This window comes from Ictidomys tridecemlineatus, chromosome 6 (genome assembly GCF_052094955.1).
Source record: "Ictidomys tridecemlineatus isolate mIctTri1 chromosome 6, mIctTri1.hap1, whole genome shotgun sequence".
NCBI classification, from domain to species: domain Eukaryota; kingdom Metazoa; phylum Chordata; class Mammalia; order Rodentia; family Sciuridae; genus Ictidomys; species Ictidomys tridecemlineatus.
This window is the reverse complement of record NC_135482.1, coordinates 19,471,203-19,494,162: the sequence shown is the minus strand read 5'-3', so window position 1 is coordinate 19,494,162 and position 22,960 is coordinate 19,471,203. Positions and strand designations below refer to the sequence as shown.

Sequence of the window (22,960 nt, the reverse complement as noted above, 5' to 3'; positions counted from 1 at the left end):
GGATATTAACACATAATAAAGGGGAGAGAAGACTAGAAGTTCACTGGATTGGACAAAGGGGAATGAAGGGAAGGTTAGGGGGATGTAATTAGGAAAGACAGTAGAACGAATTGGGCAAAACTTTCTTATATTCATACATGAATACACCACCAGTGAAACTCTACATCATGTACAACAAGAAGACTAGGATCCTAATTAGAGGATCCATGTATGTACAATATGTTAATGTCATGCATATCTAAAAAAATTTATTTTTATATTATGCTGAGGATCAAACCCAGTGCCTCATACATGTGAGCCAAGGGTTCTACTACCTGAGCTACAACCTGAGTCCCCAGAGCTATTTATGGAAGTTTTATACAGTTATATCATGTACATTTCATTCAATAAAGTTATTGTAATAAAAATATCAGCTGAGTTTCTATATGCTAGCAACACAAGCAGATGCTAAAAATTTTAAAGCATTGTTCATGCAAAAAAAAACTTTTAAGGATAAATCTAAAAAAAAGGTATATAACATGTATAAAAAAAGAAAATGACAAGATGTTACTAAAATTAAAGACCTAAATAAATGAAGAAATAAAACGTATTAGTAGATTTAAAGACTTAATATTTTTGAGAAGCCAATTCTGCCCAAATAGAGTTACAGATTCAGGGCAATCCCAAGCAAAATTCCAGCAGGCTTTCTAGTAGAAATGATATGCAATTTTAAAACTTATATGGAAATGCAAAAGACCAAAAATAAGTTGGAAAAAGATGAACAAAAGTATGGCATTTTACTACCGATTTCAATATTTATCAAAGCTACAATGATCAAGATAGTTTTATTTTTAAGTACAGAAATGATCAATGGAGCAAAATAATGAGTCTAGAAATAGAGCCATACAGAGAAAGGTGATATCCAACAAAACAACAAAAACAATTAAATGTGAAAAAGATAATATTTTCTTTTTAAAATATTTTTAGTTGTAAATGGACACAATATCTTTATTTTTATATGAGCCTGAGGATCAAACCCAGGGCCTCACATGTACTAGGCAAGCCCTCTACCACTGAACTATGATCCCAGCCCAAAAAACTTTCAACAAATGGTATTGGAACAATTGTATAGCCATATTTAAAACATATTTAAAGCTCTGGCCTTCAAAATACACTGTTACTAAAAGATAAGCCAAAGACTTGTGTATATAATATGTAAAGAACTCTTACAACTAAAAAAACATACCTATTAATAAAAACAGGCAAAAAGTTTAAACAGACTCTCAAATTTTAAAAGATACACAGATGGCAGATAAGTATTTGAAAAGATGAACAATGTAATCAATCTTAGGGAACTGCAAATTAAAATACACAAGTTACTATTTCTTACTAAAAGAGCCAAAATGTTAAAGTCTAACCATATTGAGTACTGGCAAAGATAAGGAGCAAGTGGAACTTTTATACACTAGCTACTTAAAAGAAGTGAAAGCCTATGTCTTCACAAACACTTATTTATGAATGTTCACAGCAGTTTTATTCATAATAGGCAACAACTAGAAACAATCTATACACTCATTAACAGATAAATGGGTAAACAGTCTAAGTACTAATTAAAAGGTAAATGGATAAACACATAGAATATACATAATTGAATACTACTCAGCAATAAGAAGATACGCATATAACAAAACAAGTTCATTGCAAAATAATTAAGCTGAGAGAAAAAATATACACTACATGAATCTTTTACCTAAAATGCAAATTAACACTACAAAATTCAAACTGATATAAGTGAATAGTAGACTAGGAGTTGCCAGGGATAAGGCAAAAGCAAAGGAAAAGAACTACAAAGGGGCACGAAGAAATTTTTCAGGTGATGAGTGAATATGTTCATTTTCTTAACGTGGTGATGGTGTCACAAATCCATACATGTTGAATTTTCATCAAATTGTATACTTTAGGCATCTGCAATTTATTACATATAAGTTAAATTTCAATAAAGTGACTTAGATATATATTACATATACATGTGTGTGTGTGTGTATATATATACACATTCTTAATATAAATGAAAGGACTTTAATAAGATACCAGGGAATAAGTAAGGTATCTGAACTATGGCTTTTTGAAAATACTGCACTGATTTTGCCACCTAATAAATACATTAAAAACAATTATAAATTAAGTAAAAAAAAATGAATAGGACCATAGGCAACCTTCATACTAGCAAAGAATATCATATGATTTTAGAATTTTAGAACTTGAAATGTTCTTTTGATCCAACTGTCTCATTTTATTGTAGAGAATGTGAAGGCTAGAGATATTAAGTGAACTGCTCAAGGTCACCCAAAGGCACATCCAAGACTATAACCAAAACTATAATTTCAATTTAAAAGGTATCTTAGAATCAATTACCACTCTATTATTACATTGATAAATTTTCATTTCAACATTTAGTGAAAGCATTTGTAGAAATGTTCTATAAATATAGAAAGGCATTGTAGAAATATATGGTAATTCTTACCCTCAAGGAGTTCTCAATGTCAATGTGAATCTTATTACATACAAGATGACTTTATATTAAAAATAAATAAAACCTACAATGTTCACGGAATAAAGGATCAAGCGTGCTCACAATAACTTAAAATTTACCTATTTTTATTGGGTTTTTTTAGTGTTCTCAATTTACACGGAGTTCGGCTTATTGTTTTTGTGAAAGCGTGTAAGGAAAATCAATCAACTATATAACTAGTTTTTCAACATAAACATTTAAAGAACAGAAAAGTTCTTTAAACTGGCAGACTATGAGCTATGTTCTGCCTGCAGATATATTTTTGTCTGACCTGTATGTTTTTGTTTTTTTGTTTTTTAAAAAAAGTAGCAGCCTCAGATATGGATACAGGTCAAGTCTAAGTCTAACCCATCCTCTTTTTTTTAATATTTGTTTTTTTAGTTTTTTTTTTTTAAGGTGGACACAATATCTTTATTTTACATTTATGTGGTGCTGAGAATCGAACTCAGTGCCTGACGCATGCTAGGCAAGCGTGCTACCACTTGAGCCACATCCCCAGCCCCTGGCCTGTATGTTTTAAAAAACATCTTAATTTGTTACTAACACTAAAAATAAATGAGTAAAACCTACATTAAAATCTGGATACATAGATTTTGTTGAAATGTTAGAAGACCTGACAAAACTAAACATATATCCTTCATGACAAAAAAAAAGCATTAAGCTCTTTAGAAACTTAGAACATTAAGACAGAGTTTCTGCTTTTCAAAGATCACACAGTTTATTTTTAAAGACAAGTATATAAACAAATCATTGCAGTATATTACAATCTTACTCTGTGCCAGGAACCATACGATTGATGTTATAATAAAAATGAGAACAGGACAAAATGGAGGCACAAGGAATGGGTGATCAATTCTGTTAATAGTAAAGAAGACTGCTTTTCGAGGGCTTTATAGAGGAGGCAGCATTTGAGCTGTTTTTAAGAGTAAGGCAGAGAAAAGAGCATTTCAGACAGAAGCAATAGCATGTTCAAGGTTATACAGTAACATTCAGTGGGCCCAGATATAATATAAGGAACTGGATAGTTTGGAAAGAAACTACATGCCTTGAGAAATGAACAAGAAAGACTCTTATTTTTCATAACAAAGAATACGGGTTTAATCTTATGTATCAATGTTGCTCTCACAATGCTCCTAAGGAGATTCATGGTTCATCTCAGGTAGGAAAAGAAATAAAAAAGGAAAGGATAAGCCAGATAACCTCCCCTGACACTGGTTCAACTAGAAGTCTATTTTTTTTAATATTTACTTTTTAGTTGTAGTTGGACACAACACGTTTATTTTATTTATTTATTTTTATGTGGTGCTGACGATCAAACCCAGGGTCTCCCACGTGCTAGGTGAGCACTCTACCACCAAGCCACAACCTCAGCCCCTAAAACTCTATTTTTGTAAATTTTATGTACTCAAGTTCAATCTTTAGAATTCTCTGGAACAACAACAACAAAAAATTTCTTTTACAAATAAAATTAAAGATAAGCTAAAACAGGAGTCATTAAAAGATTTTTAGCAAGAAATTAAATAAAATTCACATTTTTGAACATTTATCTGATAAGAGTGACAAATATGAACAGGGAAGTATGAGACCAGAAGGAAATGAGAAGATTTAATTGCAACAACTGAAAAAGAAATAATAAATTAAATCTGGGTAGTGACAAGTGAGATTCAAATCTGTGCCAAGTAGTCTGATACAGTAGATCCAAGATAAGAGCATAAATTAAGGAGTTATTTAAATAAAAAAGAATCATGACTAATTAAAACCATAACTAAAGAAAAAGAAGTTAAATTTAGTAGGCAACTTGAAAAAACACCTAGATAGCTGTGGTTCTAGGGTAGGACAGAAGAAATAAAACATAGGTAGGAAGGAGACATAAAAGAAAGACAAGAAAATATAATTTTAATCTGAGTTTCTGCATACTTTTCTAGGTCTGTCATTCCCAAGCCAGTCTTTCTCCCAGGCCTGCACTCTCAAATTTCTGGAAAATCTGTAAATCTTAAAGTTACCATAAATACTCCCATTTTTAAAAATTACTTTGTATACTATTCGCCCCCCAATAAGTAGATTAAGAAAGATACAAGATTTGAAAAATCTATAATTCAGGGGATTTTCCAATGTGATCTACTGAATAAAATAATGGAGACCACGTCAGCCTGAGAATCCTAAAAAAGATCAGACAGGGGCTGGGGACGTGGCTCAAGAGTTAGCGCGCTCGCCTAGCATGCGTGCGGCCCGGGTTCGATCCTCAGCACCACATACAAACTAAGATGTTGTCTCCGCCAAATACTAAAAAATAAATATTAGGGAAAAAAAAAAAGAAAGATCAGACTGATGTCATCCTCACGTATTTTCCCATACCACTCATCAAGTTTCCTTTTAAAAAGCCTGAGAACCCTCAAATCATCATTCCCATTCTCCTTTCATTTATTTATTTTTGGTATCAGGGATTGAATCCAGGGGCACTTAACTACTGAGCCACATTCCCCAGTCCTTTTCATTTTTTATTCTGAGACAGGGTCTCACCAAATTGCTTAGGACTTTGCTAAATTGCTGAGGCTGGATTTGAACTTGCAATCTTCCTTTCTCAGCCTCCCAAGCCACTGGGATTACAGGCATGTGCCACTGAGTCCAGTCCACATTCTACTTTTAATGTATATCTCTTTACTTACATAAACTTGTGTCTATGACTCATGCATACTGAAATTCTTTTCTGTCACATATGTTAAGGACCCCACATGTCCTGAGTTGAGTTCCCCCTTCTCCAAGAACTTCTTGGGACCCTCTTGCAGTGACAGCTTAAATTTGGAATACAATCATAACTCATTTTCAATAAATGCAGTACTAATATGGCCAAAAAAGATATGTTAAGGAGGTGTTATCTAGAAAAAGCCAAGAATTACAGTTGTTACTATACTTCATGAACAACTGTCCCAGAGGATTTGCTGAGGATATATACAAAACAAGAACTATCTCTCAGTGTCATTATAAGCAACAAGACTTTAATTATCAATAAAAAATGAATCTGCCTGGCATCTTTCCTTTGGCAATTTTGGTTGAGATCCTGATTCCCAAATGATAGCATGGAATTTAGGCACACAAGAATGGAAAACAATGTTTAAGTCATTGTACTACTTCTAGTTAGCATATGGCAACAAGTTTATCAACCATTCCATTACCCCTAGGATAAGTATGTAATGAGTTGCATTATTTCACTCATGATTACTTTTATTTTACAGTGCTGGGGGTCAAACTTAGGGCCTCATATATGCTATACAAGTGCTCTGCCTCTGAGCTACACCACAGCCAACATTAGTTTTTAATTAATAATTTATTTACAAGACTTTCAGAAAAGGTTCAAAGTATTTATGTAGATTAATTTCCTAAGGATTATAAGTGTTCAATGATATGAGTTTCGAGTTTTTCTTTGAATCCCATGTTAAAAGAAATTCAGCACTATTTTCCTGAGTTTGGTTTTATACTATAAAAATTGCTTTCCCTGGAAATGAATTTTTAAAGGGGTCAGGGAAGGGCAGAAGAAAAAAAGGATGGGAAACCCTTACATTCCACAAAAATTAATCCCATTTGCACTACTGTTGTCTTATTTCAACCTCTATGATAAAGATTATAATTAATATTAAACACACAAAATAAACTCTTGAGTCCTTCAATGATTAATGAGAGAATTGCTTAAAACATCCTCATTACCAAAAAAGCCTTCAGATCTCACTAATTATATTAGACCATGAAACCTTACCTATTATAGTAGATCAAATACTAATTACTATTTCCAAATAACTGGCTGTAAATTATAAAATTCTCCCTTGCAACATCAGAAAGAACTGGTTACAGCTTTAAGTGCTCACCAAACCTAGAGAAGTCATTTTTCTAAAAGATTACATGAGCTTAGAGCTACCTAGTAAATAAAGTGAAATCAGAATAATTCTCAAACTATCATTATGGGGGGCTGGGGATATGGCTCAAGCGGTGCGGTCCAGGTTCGATCCTCAGCACCACATACAAAAAAAGATGTTGGTCCTCCGAAAACTAAAAAATAAATATTAAAAAAAAGTATCATTATGATGGGGGCGCGCATTGTAAGTGCTTGCATTTACAGAAAGAAAAAAGAAGAATGGGGAATAGAAGTATTACCTGAGGGCAGGAAATTCAGACAAAAGGTCCCTATTCCTGATGAAAGCAAGTAGTCAGTTGCCAGGGTTTCTTAGATTCTTCTGGTACTCATTTAGGTGATTATGCAATTCACAGCACATCAATCTCCACCATAGCCAGCAGGGAACACTGCAGGGAATGGGTGGGTACACAGGGGGCACAGAAGGGAGCAAGTTTAAGGGAAGGGAGAGGAAAGGAATGATATGATAAAAATATTTAGCTGTGATGCACTTTAAAAAAATACAGTTGTATTTCATACTGGATTAACCAAAGGCAAACACTGCATACATAGCTAAGATGAATTAACCATTTAGGATTTTCTGTCTACCACTGGTATTACTATTACTGAATTACATTCATATTTTTAAAAGAATTTTTTATTAAAATTTTAATCAATGAAAATGAAATAGCTATTTTGTATACAAATTGTGTAAAGGATGAAGTATCTAATTTAACACTAAATGAAATCAATTAAGATTGGCACTCTTCAAAACAAGCAACCTACAAATAAAAATTAGCACATCAATTTAACTGCCAAGAGCCTCAATTAAAACTATAATCCTCATTTCTGAGAAAACTGAGGTACAAAATTACCTATGAAAAATAATCCATAAGCCAAAGAAAGATACAATAAAATATTATATATACTTAAAAATGTATTAAAAAAACTATAGTATTTTCTAGGAAAAAAAACATTTAAATTAAATTTTTTGGATATAAGTCAACTTTTTAAACGTGCCAAAAATGTATGTAGGGCAACCAATATATGTCCTATGAATTCCATGGAAGTCAAAGTAGTAGAACAAATTTATTTCTCCAGCCGGTTCAAATGTTTTTGAACAACTTCTACATAACATGGATGCTAAAGAAACTGTGGTGAACAAAGAAGCACAGACACTGCCCTTGTAATTTAAAGCTTATGAAGGTGATTCTGCCCTTAAAAGAGATGACAATCAACAGAACTAATAAAAATGAAGCATCTGTTTTGATTTTTTTAAAAAAAGATATATTTTAAAACCTAAATGAGTTTTTAAATGAAAGATATTAGCAAAGACTAACTTAATTAAAATTGCCCATGAAAAATGAACTTCTAAAATGAAGTCTGAGACACAATGGCCTTTCGTGAAGGAATGCAATAATCTGGCTACAGAAAGTAAGACAATAAAATACAGGTGGGGGGAAAAGGGAAAAAAGTACAGTATTGGAAAATAAAATCTCTAGCAAACTGAATAAACTTAAAAAAAATTCCCTTAACTTCTCTATTTATTTGCCTTACATAATTATTTTGTATGCATGCCCTAGTCAAACAAATTTAATGACTATTTCTATCCTCAAGTCATTTATGTGATTTTATTTCATTATTTCTTTACAAGCTAATCTAACAGACCACCTTTGTCTCATGATCTCTCCTGTTAAAAGTTGGATATAGTAGGCTGGGGTTGACTCAGCGGTAGAATGCTTGCCTAGCACGCTTGTGGCACTAGGTTTGATCCTCAGCACCACAAAAAATAAGTAAATAAAGGTATAAAACAATTAACCCTCTCATAAGACTTATATTCTATCTTTAATTCTATTTATTGACCCATCTACCAAAATGTTCCCATAAAGCATTCATATACCTTAATTTTCTTGTAATCCTAAGTACTGGTAGGAAAAAAAATAAATGAACAACCTATCAACGGAGATAATAAGATAAGATAAAGCTCATATTTTTTGGTTGTCCCTTTTTATAGTATATCTCAGTTATATATAAAGTTGTTTCACAGCAGAAGTAAATGTTTGAGAAAGAAACTCAATATCTAAACGTATTGTTTTATCAAATTTTAAAATCACCAAATTTTCTGGTATCACTAAGTTACTCCTAAATATTAATTCTTAATAACAAAAAAATGGGTTTACAAATAGACAAGAGTGGAAGAAAACAACACCCAACGCTATGCTAAAAAAAAAAAAAGCCAGAGATCCTTTCTTTCTTTTTTGAAAAATAAGTCAACCTCTATCAAAATCTTCAGTGTTAATACATAACTATTCTTGTTACAATAACAATGAAATTAAATTGCATTATGTTAAGCCAAAATCAGCAGGTCAAGGATTATGTTTTGGGAAGCTGGAGAAGAAAAAGGGAAAGAAAGGTTAGGAGAATCTCATGAAAATCAAAAGGACATCAGTAGAGTACAAGAAAGGGACCATAGGGAGGAAAGAGAGGAGGGAAAGGAAAAATACTTGGAATTGATACTGACCAAAATATACTTTTATATTGTGTGCATATAAGAATATGTAACAAATTCCACCATTATGAACAAGTAAAATGCACCAATAAAAAATGAAAAACAAAAGCTTGGTGTCAGTATAACTCCTTATTTTTCACTCACAGAAACAAAGTCTTCTACTTGTATTTACAGCAAACTGAACTTCATTTACCAGTACCCACTGCTAAATACCAATGCATATTAAATCTATGTAATATGCATAACTGTAAGCATATATAATTGATAAAAGATTAACTTATTAAATAAGAGCTTAGACTGGAAACTGCAGTACTGAGGCAAAGTATAATACTGCAAAAAAATAAAATTATCTAAGTAAAAAGAAATGAAGAAATTATGTTTCTGAACTTCAAAGAATTGCTGAGTCAAAATATTATAGTCCTCTAACTTCAAAGGGTTACAGAGCTTAAGGACTATAATCATCTTGTAAAGGATATGCAGCGGAGGATGGTAAAACACCATACAGGAGTAATAGGACAGTGCTGAAAATTCAGTACAAGAAAAGCAAACTGAGCCGGGTGCAGTGGCGCACGCCAGTAATCCCAGATGCTTAGGAGGATCATGAGTTCAAAGCCTGCCTCAGCGATGGTGAGGCACTAAGCAACTCAGTGAGACCGTGTCTCTAAACAAAATACAAAATAGGGCTGGGGATATGGCTCAGTGATTCAGTGCCCCTGAGTTCAATCCCAGTACCAAAAAGAAAAAAGTAAACTGTTAGGTGGATACAATAACCTAAACAGGCAGCAGAGAAAAATCAATTAAAATGATAGTGGACTAGTAGCTTTACCACCCAGCATTATCTGTCAGACCTCAGGTAAAAGACAAATCTTAACATTTTAATCATCTCCTTCACTGATAGAGAAATAGATCCCTTCTGATTCTAAGAGGTAATATTACAACATGTACTAGAGCAAGTATTCAATTCTCATTTCTCTTGAAGTTTTCAAATTAATATGAAAATAACTTTTATAAGAATCAAAATCTGGTTCTAGTTGGAAATTAATGTGAAAGAAACAGAGTCCTGTTCTATTTCAGATATTTGTATATACTATTCTTCAGAGCATCCCTCAACTCACAATTCACTGTAGTAATTACTTACTGTACAATGCCAGGGATGGCCACACAAAAACACTGCCATTGTTGTTGCCAAACTAAAACCTTTATTCTAAATCACATCACAAATAAAACGGGAGAACGTCTCCATTTAGATAACCTAATATTCACCCAAATTAATGTATCCAAAATTGAACTCGAGTTTTCCCATAAGCCTGGTCCTTCTGCAGTCTTCTCTAGTTTAGTAAATTGCAATTTCATCTTGTCAGTTGCTTAATGAGAAAATCTTTGAAGTCATTCACTATTGTTCTCTCAATTCACCTCTGTAGGTCAATCCTGGCTCTATCTTCAAAGTGTATCTAAAAACTATTTCAACATGTTACTGGTATCATCTACCTTGGTACCAGTAACTTGATTAGTTAATAATCTCATCTTTGGCCTACTGTTTTTGCCTTTGTCCTATTTCCCACACTGCTGCCACAGTGATCTTAGGCTGACAGGCTTCCAGTAGCTTCCAATTTCACTCAGAGTCAAAGTCAAAGTCATTATGAATTCCCACATTATCTGGCCTTCGTATTCTCTTTGATCTCTTCTTTATCCCTCTTCACTTCACCTATAGTAGAGGCTTGGTATACTTAAAAAATGACAGGCTCTCCCACCTCAAGACCCTTTGCATTTGCTCCCACCACCTCTTTCAGTTCTCTTCCCAAATAATACCTTCTCAATTCAGCATTCCCAATCACCAAATTTAAAACCGCAAACTCCATATAAGAACAAATCCCACCATTATGTACAACTATAATGCACCAATAAAAAATGTAAAAAACACCACAAACTCCATTTCTACCTTCCTGAAATTCCTATCCCCTTTCCCTTTGTTATTTTTTCCAAAAGTACTTAACACAAATTGATATGTTATGTATTTCATTTATTGACTTACTGTCTTCCTCCTCTAATTAAAATGTAAACACTTAACTAGAGTAGAGATTTTTGACTATTTTGTTAACTGCTATATCCATAGCACTCTGGAGCAGTATTGCATAAAGCAGGCACTGAGTAAATTATGTGTTAAACAACTAATATATCTAGTGTAAAATCCAAGATATTAGAAATTCTGGAAAAATGAATACTGTCGATTTAAAGAAACCAAAATTTACTCTAAAACAAACCCCAAACTGCCCAACATGGTAGGACTCACCTGTAATCATAGCAGCTAGTGAGGCTGAGGCTGGAGGATCCCAAATTCAAAGCTAGCCTCAGCAACTTAGCAACCTAAAGAGACCCTGTCTCAATAAAAAACAATTTAAAAAAGGGCTGGGGATGTGGCTAAGTGGTTAAGAACTTCTGGGTTAAATTCTTGGAACCAAAAAACAAAACAACCATGACCAATTTACTTATAATCCAAAAAGCAATACTTAACTCATTTTTTCCCCAATTGCCTACTCTAAGTAAACCCATCTCACAAATTTCACATGGCAGGACAGTTTAGAAATAGCTATAGTTAGTGATCCTACTCATGCCTCTCAAATAGAATCAAAATAGAATCACTGAAATTTCCCAAGAGCTGAGACCAGGTCTTACCCATCCTTGTATCCCTAATTCCCAATATTTGGCACATGCAAGTGCTTAAAAACCTGAAATAGATACATTCTCAAAAATTATTTATTTATTAAGTTTTACCATATAAGTGAAGCATGTGAATAATCAGCCTTTAAATAATGACATGAAATTATTTGACAGTATAAGCAACAGACGACTCTATGTCACAATGATATTTATAGACCTCGCAATATTCATTTCCGATTACATGCACCCAAACTTCTCTTTAGCAACTTACTTCCATGGCCATGTCTGAGCAAACTAGGCTTATTTTGGCCTCTAAAATCTTAAAGCTTCAAGATGACACTTGTAGACAAAAACTCCAATCCCTGCAAACTCTCATTTCTTTTCGCTACTGCTCTTCTACCTGGATAGCATTTGCAATTCTTTGAGGTTCTTTCCTTTTTTCTCCAGATGGTATCTTCTCTCCTCTTTCCTTTAGAGGCCCATCCTACCAACACCTTGTGAGGTACTCTATATTTGTGAAGTACTCTATCACACTGCCATTTAGTCACAAAATACTGCAACCCTTCCTTATCTCCACAAGAATATTCTGAACATTCAGTGGTCTTCTCAGCCACCTGCTTCTTCTATTTGTTCCTTCCTCCTAGTTTACAGAACAAGTTATATCGAGACCATCTTTGGAACAGGTCTGGATCCAATCCTTTCCAACTCTCATTCTCCGACTTTCCTATGAATTCTGAAAGACATCAATATCCTACCAATACATTAGTTTTCTACTTGAGTTACTTGAAAGCTCTATATTTTCACCTGATGTTGCTCCTGAACCCTATATTCCAAAAACCAGACTTCTATACTGATCATATCACTCTTTTATCTAGAATTCTTTTAATTAGCAGTCACTCTCCAACTCAGGGAGTAAGTTCAATTCCTTATAATAACAAATGAGGATCCTGGAAATCTAATTTACTTCACTATTACAGATACAAGCAAAGCAGCAACCTTGACTCAAAATAATTCTGACCATAACCATACCTTTGTTGTACATCCCTTTGCCATTGTTAATTGATCTAGGAATAGACAGAACTGGGTCACATAGAATTCCTGTCCCAGGAATCTGATATTTGAAAGGAGAGATCAGAGACTAGGAATTTTGAGAGATGGGTCATCATCTCTCAATTGTGGTTCTCAATCAGGAGCAATTTTGTCCTCCAGTGGATGTTTGGCAATGTCTAGAAGCATTAAACATCCTATAAGAGACAGAACAGCCCTCCACAACAAAGAATTATCTAGACCAAATGTCAATAATACTGAGATTCAGAAACCCTGCTCCAAGAGGAAGGTTCAGGAATTCTTTCAATGAGTTTTTAAGAGTTGAATGGTTCCTGCCCTTCTCTTGATTTGCCATTGAGATCTTCCTTTGATTCTGTGACCTACCACAATAACTTTTTAAATATTTCAGGTTTCTGTTGTTTGCAGACAATATAAGCTTAACTAGAAAAATGTCCTAGCTCAATCATTTGATACACATCTGTATACCTTTAAACCAGTTTTTCAACCAGCTAAATTATACTGACATTTGAGCCAAAAATTTGTTATTGTAGGGAACTGTGCTATGCATTATAGGATATTTAGCAGCATCCCTGGCCTCTACTAATAGTAGATGCCAATAGTACCACCCCTCTAAGTCATGACAATAAAAAAAAGTCTCCAAGCTGGGCCTGGTGGCACCTGTCTATAATCACAATGGCTCAGGAAGCTGAGGCAGGAGGAACACAAGTTCAAAGCCAGCCTCAGCAAAAGCAATATGCTAAAGCAACTCAGTGAGACCCTGTCTCTAAATGAAATATAAAATAGGGCTGGGGATGTGGCTCAGTGATCCATTACCTCCCCCCAAACCATTGACAAATGTCCCCTGAGGGGCAAAACTGCCTATGGTTGACAATCACTGCTTTAAACTATACAGATTCCATCCATGCACTTGAATTTATGTCCTAGCAGCCAATTCCCAGTCCCTAGAAAACCTTATGTATAGATAGCACAGAATGCCCTGAGGCCAAGGGAATGAGAAGAAGATTTGTATCATGACCTGAAAACATACCTATACACACATGTATAAACACACACCAAGTAACAGATATGAAGATCTTGACCTGAAATGTCGCTCCCACTCCTATTTCCTTTCTTACATTTGCTATAACTTTTCTTTTTGAGAGAGAGAGAGAGAGAGAGAGAGAGAGAGAGAGAGAGAGAGAGAATTTTTTTTAATACTTATTTTTCGGTTTTTGGCAGACACAACATCTTTGTTGGTATGTGGTGCTGAGGATCGAACCCGGGCCGAACGCATGCCAGGCGAGCGCGCTACCACTTGAGCCACATCCCCAGCCCCAACTTTTTTATTTTTTTAAACTTTCTACTCCTTTGTGGAAAAAAATAAATTCTCTTAGAAAAGCCTCCAACAGGGCTGGGGTTGTAGTTCAGTAGTAGAGCCCCTGTCTAGCATGTTGAGGCATTGGGTTTGATTCTTAGAACTGCACAATAAATAAATAAAGAAAGAAAGAAAGAAAGAAAGGTCCACTGACAACTAAAAAAAAATTTTTTTTAAATATAGAAAACCTCAAACACATAACCTCTGCTGATCTAGTATAAAGGATCTGGGTAATTTCTCCTTCAAAGTATTTTCCTGTTCCACTTCTCTTAAAAGTTTAATTTCTCAGGCTGGGGTTGTAACTCAGTGGTAAAGCACTTGCCTAGCACAGGTGAGGCACTGGGTTCAACTTTCAACCCCACATAAAAATAAATCAATAAAGGTACTGTGTCCATCTATAACTAAAAATATTTTTAAAATGTAACTTATCTAACCTTCTTCTCCCTCAAACACACTCCCTATCCTCCAATGAGATTATTCAAGCACATAAACTTTTGATTCATGTAAGAGATGCTAGGAATACATATTAAAGAACAATTAGGCAAGGAACAGCATTATATAAATGTATACTTCTCAACTAGTTCAGCATTTACTCAGCGCATTTGTCAATCTCTCAAGTACAACTATCTTTCATATTTTTCCAATAAATCAGCTTCTCAAATCCCTACATCTGATCAACAATGTTAGTTTTAATCTCATAATTTTACTATACCTCAATATCAAGGCTCAGAGTGAGCATTATCTTCTCTCCTGTTGTTTTCTAAATAATGTTCTTCCTTACTGGATGAATAATCCCTACATAAGATCCTACAGGAACCAGGTCATTTTTTAATTTCTTTTCCAGGACTCAAAACTCATTAATGATTTAATTGCCCATTCCTTCTTAAAAAAAAAAAACAAGAAAACTGGTCATCTTCAAATCTGTGATAATATGGGTAGCATATAGTCTTGCCTCAATGTGAGGGAAAGTCAGCTCAACCACACTATTCATTCAACATAAATGGTTACTGAGTGTCTAGTTTATGCTAACCTCAAGAGAAAAATCTCTTCCTTCATGCAGTTTACATTCATTTAAGTGGTGCCAAATAGCAAATAAATATGTATTAGGATGGATAAGGATGAGTGCTACAGGAAAAAATAAAAGTAAGCAAAACAGATGAAGCATGGGGCCCACAATTTTCAACTGTGTGGTCAATTTTCAACTTTGACAGAGTGCCATGGGTTGTGCCCACAGGCCACACTAAATGTCTATTATTAGAAAGTTATTTTGTTTTGAGTATTTCCTGTTAAACTGTATTCCAGATCACGGATCAATATAGTGCCATCTTCATGACAATGGATAATCTATACAATTAAACTTGATGCAGACAATTTCAAAAGTTCATTCCTATTAGAATAAATATAATTTATCACAACACTTGCCTTTTTTGTCTATTATAAATAGCCTTTAGATTAATCAATAACTATTTTTTTCTTAGAAAGTTTACAACAATACCACTAAATACAATGTTAACCAAAAGTATGAATGCAACATTCTTCAGTCATCTAAGGCTGTTCTGAAGTATAAAATAAAATAACTGAAAATACAAGTATTCAAAAAACTCATTTCTGGAAAAAAAATCATCTTTACTATCTACCACAAAGCTATACAAGTTATAAAGCAAGGACTTTCATGTGTAACTAATTAAAACAAATTAAATAATAATAATAGTAAAGTAAGGACTTAATTCTAAATACATAGGTATTTTATGAAGTAAGCCATTACTCTTCGGTTCAAGAGTCCTTCTCAAATGGACTACAGGAGAATTAAACGCTAATGCTCTAAGACACTTATTGATTGTTATAAATTTTTGTCTAGGCATCTAGAGTGGTACTAGCTATATACCATCACCCGTGGAAAAACGAGACGGCATTCAAATCATTTTCTCAGGTCTGAATTTTCTTATGGAACTAGGTAGGAGAAGCGGGGTGGGGCATCTGATAAAAGTATCTAAATACTGAAAGAAAAGAAAACCTTCCAAAATAAGAGAGATCAACACTTTACTATATATGTGCAATTTTAAAAGAAACTTTCCAGTTAGTGAAAATATTAAGAAATACATATTCAAAAACGTTGTTAATTTGCTACATTAAAACAACTATATCATATTTAATGTTACAAGACAGGAAAATACTTGCTGAATCACAGAAGTACTGTTTTTGTTTCCCAACATATCACCTGTGGTATAAAATAATCTGGAAAATCAAGAATTATGTTTACTGTAAAAAGCTATGAATACACCGGAGTCTCTTCCTAAAATCAGTTTCAAGTAATCATTAGCTAACAAATTACAGAGGGATCCTAACCAAGTGCTGTGACTTCCTTGTTACCAACTTGGAACAAGATCCTACATTTAGCTTGTCTTGAGACAAATATGGAGAAGCCCAGAGCAGTAACAAACTGCCAGTTTACTGAGTCATGTTTCTGACTAAAACTGTGTTATGAAATGGAAAGAATGACATGTCTAGGGTTTAATCACAGTTGTTAACGCCCTAAATTTAAGGGTCTCAAATGCAAAAGAAAGCAAAAACGCTCTTTAGGTAAGAATGAAGTGGGACTAAAATGACTTTGGAAAGAACTTGCCAAATCTGGGAACTCTGCGTTTAGACCTAACACAAATCCTAACTGTGCAAACAGGCACACCCTGTAATGCACCAGAACGGGTCCGCCAGGTAAAGGGAATGGAGAACAATCAATCACAAGGTTAACGTTTCACTGGAAAGACAGCCTCAGCCCCAAGAGTCCACACAGCACCAGACGCCCTCGGTTAACGGAACCGCTCTGCTCAAGACAGGCAAGCACCGAACCCTAGTTGGAACCTACCACATCAACTCGGTACCTGGCGACGCTCAGGTCAAATCCACCCAGGGCGCAGGCGTCCCCCAACCCCCGCAGCATGCCGCTCCCCGCCGCCCTCGGCGCTTCTCTACGAGCTCGCCGGGGACAGAACCCACCCATGGTGGACTCCGAAGCCAGTCCCGGACTCCGCAGGCGACTGGAGATCCGGCGCGGCGACCTCTGCCCGGACTGGAGCGGGACAGCCCCAGGGTCGCCTCCCGCAAGCTGCGAGCCCTCACGGCCCCCAAAGCCGCAGGTTGCCTCGTGTGCAGGATGGGGCGCAGGCAGACTGGCCCACGCCCGCGGCGCTCACTGACCTGGAGAGGTGCTTCAAGATCTGTTTCTTGATGATCCCAGCCATGGTGCCCAGGCAGGAGGCGCCGCGCTTTTGCTGGTCCTCACAGCCCCCTCACGCCGTGGCCGTCTCCTCTCTGCCCAGGCTAACCCGGCCGGAGGAGAGGCGCTTGAGCGCTCACCCCAGGAGATTCGAGGCCCCGGCTGACGCCAACAGCCGCCGCCACTGCCGCCGCCGAGAACCCCGAGCATGACGCTCAGGCCGCCGCGGCCGCCGCCGGCGCCATCTTGGCTGCAGCATCACCTAAGAGACCGGGGGAGGGTGGGGGTGGTGCGGCAGGCGCGGGCTAGGCGGGCGCGGGGCGGGGCCAATGCGACGTATGGTGGGAGGGGAAAGCCTCAGGCCACGCCCCACCGCCTGGACCTGCCTGCGGACTCTGGGCTGCCCTTATCTTACAGGGTCTTCAGACTCCAACCCCATAACCTACTTAGACTTTACTCCTTCCTCTGCTCTCTCTGATCTCTGTTCCCTCTGCTCTCTCTGGTCTCTGTTCCTGCCTCCATCAATGAGTTGCCCTTCCACATACTACTTCTGTTTTCATTTCCTCAGAAATTGACCCACGAATTGCTCTACTTGCTTTTTTCTTTTGAGCTACTCGGCTTTGTTCAGATGTCTCCTGTGGTTTTTGTTTTATTTTGTTTTGTTTTGTTTTGTTTTCTTCTCTTTTGCTAAGATCTTTCCTTAGCTAAATACTGCAATTTATTATTTGCCCTGGATATGCCAGTCCTAAGAGAAGTAAAAGTTTTCAATGTAGACTCAGAGGTGAGAAACCCCAAATTCAAGTCCCGACTTTGGAATTTTCTAGTAGTGTTAACCTGGAGAAAATTAGTTTTGTCCTCACTTTAATCATGTCAGAGATATGATAAATTGTGGTATAAAGATGCATTAAGAATTGTAATGCAGTAATAATAATAATAATAATAGAGCTCAAAAAATAAATAAAGAGATTAAAAAAAATAGGTTAGTGTCTTCACTGAAAGATGGCGGAGCTGGGGGGATTGTGTTGTTCATGCATCTAGGTAACTTTTGCTGGTCACCTATTGTGCAGGCAGTTTTCAGAAAATTTGCAACCTAGCAAAACAGTTACAATGTAGCCTCTTACATGTATGATGGGGAACCCCCCTTCCCCACTAATGAGAACAGAGTTGCATGAAGTATACAACCTTCCCATAAATCTTACCAGTGGTTTACCAAAGAGTTTCCCACTTTCAATTATATACTGTTTTTGAATGAAAGCGATCCCAGAGATTTGGGTTTTGAAAAAAAAAAGTAATCTTTAAAAACTGCAAAAATAAAATTGAACTACTTGGAAGCTCTGATCCACAAAAACAACTCATTGCTGAAAATCCCTATTATGGGGAACAACTCCTTTGAGCTTGTATAGCGGCCATGTCACAGGTGTTGGAGTCTTCCTAGAGAAGACTCATTAAAGCTGGCCATGCCCTGGGGAATATCAGGCCAGGCCACATGGAACTCAGTTCCTATGCTCAAGTTCGATGCTGTTTTTTAGCCCCAGACCTCACCTGTTGCTTCAGTCAACTTCCTGTTTCCTACCTTGAAAATAATTTTAATGGAGATCACTTGTATCTGTGGAGGAATAAACAAAATATCTTTGAGTTTATGGGGTACAGTAAGCATTTTCAGACTAGCTGAACCTTTCACTTTGTCCTACAAAATGGTGAAACAAAATAGAACACAATAAAGTAAAAATGACCTGCGGGTCCAGGTGATAACTGGATAGATTGGTCTACTTACAGTTTTATGAACAATCAACACAGGACAGGAGCTTTCTGCTTGCCTGTAAACCACTCTCTGCCCCCAGGCTCTTAGTTGTCACAATAACCTGGTCCATAGCAGCTCTCTGTATACATTAGTGTTTTAGTTTACACACACACAGTGAACACTTGTATATTTTAAAAGATAAAGAAGAGAGATTGGTGGAACTAATCTTCTCTTTTTAAAATTTATTTATTTATTTTAAAAGTTATTTATTTATCTTTTAGTAGATGTAGATGGACAGTATGCCTTTATATCATTTGTTTATTTTTATGTGGTGCTAAGGATCAAACTCAGTGCCTCACATGTGCCAGAAAAGTGCTTTACTCTTTGTCTACATCAGTTATTTCATCTAGTGGAGATAATATTAATAGTATCCAATCATTTAACAAAGTGCCTCATATATAGTAAACTTATTAAATGCTAGATTATTATTCATTATCATTACTAAAATCAGAAGCAAGGGCATGACCATTTAGAGACAGATGTACAATGGAGGTAGTATTTCAAAGATAAAAATGAGTCACTTTAATTTGTTAAAAAATAATTTACCCTGAAATCAAAGAGCTGAATTTTTAAAAATATTTTTAAATTTATTTTTTAGTTTTAGGTGGACACCATGTCTATTTTATTTTTATTTGGTGCTGAGGATAGAACCCAGTGCCCCATGTGTGCTAGACAAGCACACTACCACTGAGTCACAACTCCAGCCCCCAAAAGATCTGAATTTGAAACTCCATCTGCCTATTTTTTTTAGTTATGTGATTACAGGAAGTGTGTGGAACCTCTTTGAGCCCTGTAATGTAATATGCTTCCATGAGATTGTGAGGATTAGCCAAGATAATAAAGCAAAACTACTTAGAAGAGTGCATAACACAATAGAATGATAGCTATTGTTATCCATTCACTAGGAAGAAGAGAGTATTTTGGCAAATGGAATACAATTATGAAAAAGGATAACAGTGTGAAAGTTCAAGGCTATACATGGTAGGTCATTAGAACAACATACAGATTCCTTTTCAAAATAATTTCAAAGAATCTCACAAGTTAATAATCATAATACCTTTTCATTGTGAAAAATAGTAATAATTTCACTTTTATTCTCTCTGGATTGATAGAATAAACAATACCACAAAACCAGCATGAAATCAGCAATGTTTCTAAATTAATTTACACATTTATTAATTGCTACTCAATTATCAAAGTATAATTTTGAAAAAATAAAAGAATAACTATCATACAAATATGCCGTGATTATACATTAATATTTATTAACCAGGCTGGGTACAGTGGTGCATGCCCGTAATCCCAGCAGCTAGGGAGGCTGAGGCAGGAGGATCACAAGTTCAGAGCCAGCCTCAGTAATTTAGCTAGGCCCTAAGCAATTCAGTGAGACCCTGTCTCTAAATAAAATATAAAAAGGGGCTGAGGATATGGCTCAGTGTATAAGCGCCACTGGGTTCAATCCCTGGTACAAAAAAAAAAAAAATACACATACACACACACACACACACACACACACACACACATATATATATAATAATCCATTAATGCAGGAGCCAACAAGATAAGGTATAAGTCTGATCCAAGCATTAAGATGACTTAATGCATATAAATCAGTTTACACATATTCATTATTATGTATATGAAATTACATTTTTAATGCTCTTAAAATTACACACTGTCAAAATATACATATATTTGAAGAGTGGAATCTACATGCTTGAGATTCTTTGTGCCAAAATCTGCAAGGGGAGAGTGCATGGTGTGAAGGTGAAGAGAGTTAGAACTTTTACTGAATGGTTTGTGCCAGAGCTAGTTCAACTGGCTCATAAAAACCAATCATGTGCATCACTTATGTACTCTGAGTTCAGTGTTTGGTGACTTCTCAGTAGTTTGAAATCAAACATGATGATAGTATTCATGGCATAGAAACAAATGAACACTATAATCCAGGGCTTATTTTCTCCTAGAGATCTAGTTGTTAAACTTTACTAGTACGCTGATATAATATGGGTTGGAGGGAGATGAAATTTCATAAATGTGATAGCTGAACATTATTTCATAGGCAGTAGCAAGCCATGAAGACTTCTGAGAGGGTGAGTTGGGGAAAACAATTGTATTTCTTATTTAGCAAAATATTTACTGATAATTATTCTTTCAGTACAGAGGATTAAGTAAAGATTGGAAACAGAAAGTTCATTGAGTAGGTGGTGGCATTATTTCATGTGAGAGATAAGACAGTATAAGTAGAGATGGAGGAAGGTCAATGACAGATTCCAGAGATCCAGTTAAGGATAAGCAATCAAGGCAATTGAGGTTTCTAGATTGGAGCAATGGGTGGATCTTGGGGAACACCAATAATTGAGATAAGTGGTATATGTGGAACAAGCAGTTTTGGAGAAAACGTGGTGCAAATTTGTTGTCTCTAAGGATTCCTCAGGATTTGTGGGTGGAAACTTTATAAGGTTATATTTAAGAGTAGAAATTCTGTTTAAGTTTCATATAGTATTTGATAATAGCTAAACCCAAAAACAGGAATAATCTTGATTAAAAAGCAGGTAAGTGGTGAGAAAAACCAAAAAAAAAAAAAAGTGCTGATGAAAAGGAGACAGAATTGAGAGAGTATATTTTAAGAGATGAAAAAAAAAAACAAATGAAATGACTGCTCTATAAGATTTATAAAGTACATTTGTTTGAAGAGATCTTATTACATTAATATTTAGTTGGAGAAAACAGAATAACTAAATTTGAATGTAATTGAGCATTCAATGAACTCTTTTTTAACAAAATGTTTTTATTTTATTTGTTTATTTTATTTTATGTGGTGCTAAAGATCGAACCCAGTGTCTCACACGTGCTAGGCAAGGACTCTGCAACTGAGTTACAGCCCCAGCCTTCAATGAACTTTTTTATATAAAGCGATATAGATACCAATAGAATAGAGTGCCCAACTTCACGGAATTTACCACTTGGGCAAGTTAATAGAGGATGATCAATGGTCAAAGGCAGTGATAGTAATAATTGTTTCTAGGTACTTGACTTTTATAATGTTCTCTTCCTAAAACAATTCTTCAAGGGAATGTTAATATTATTTCATTTTATATGAGGTAACTGAGACATAGTGCGGTTAGTAACTTGTCTAGGTCATCTAGTGGCAGATCCAGGATTTGATTCAGCAGCTTAAATTTAGAGGCTGTGTTCTCAACCACTTCTGCTCTTTTGTTTCAATATAGTAATAATAATAATAATACCTAAACATAAAATTGTAAAGATTACTTAACATATGTAAAGATTTGGGAAAAACTGCCCAGTGGGACAGGTCTGTAATCCCAGCAGTTCAGGAGGCTGAGGCAGGAGGATTGAAAGTTCAAAGCCAGCCTCATCAATTTATTCAGGCCCTAAGCAACTTTAAAGTAAAAAATAAAAGGGCTGGGGTAAAAGATGTTGAAACAGCATACACTCGGTAAGTGTTGTGTAAGTTTTAATCTTTATTATCTTCATCACCCAAGGCTACAGAGTCAGTTTGTGGCAGAATCTGGATTCTAATCCAAAATAAATTCTCTTAACGATTATGAAATATAGGCCTGGGGTATTACAGGAACATATAGGAGGGAAACCTAATTCCAGGAATGAGAACTGAGTGTGACAGGAATACTTTTTGTTTGTTTGGTACCGCGGATTGAACCCAGAGGCGCTTAACCAGTGAGCCACATCCCCAGCCCATTTTTGTATTTTATTTAGAGACAGGGTTTCACTGAGTATCTTAGGGCCTCGGTAAATTGCTAAGGCTGGCTTTGAACTCGGTATCCTGCCTCAGCCTCTGGAGTCGCTGGAATTAGCGGGGTGCGCCACCGCACCCCGCAGGAAGCGTTTTTTAGACAAGACACAATAAGCTAAGTCCTAGGGAACAAGTAGGCAGAAGAAA

At 35.7% G+C, this 22,960-nt stretch overlaps 1 protein-coding gene across 4 annotated transcripts in view; it reads right to left on the bottom strand.

The window, feature by feature from the left end:
- Positions 1 to 17,523, bottom strand: part of Bltp3b (bridge-like lipid transfer protein family member 3B) — an 81,623-nt gene extending 64,100 nt beyond the window's left edge. For 3 of the 4 annotated variants that reach the window (XM_005322380.4, XM_040279532.2, XM_021724489.3), the window contains exon 1: positions 17,219 to 17,523. In XM_005322380.4, coding sequence (XP_005322437.1) covers positions 17,219 to 17,262 — 44 coding nt within the window. In that variant the 5' untranslated portion in view covers positions 17,263 to 17,523. Of the gene's footprint in view, positions 1 to 6,697; positions 6,845 to 17,218 lie in introns of all 4 variants that reach the window. The other variant, XM_013357304.4, reaches the window with a different exon arrangement.
- Between the last annotated feature and the right edge of the window lie 5,437 nt (positions 17,524 to 22,960).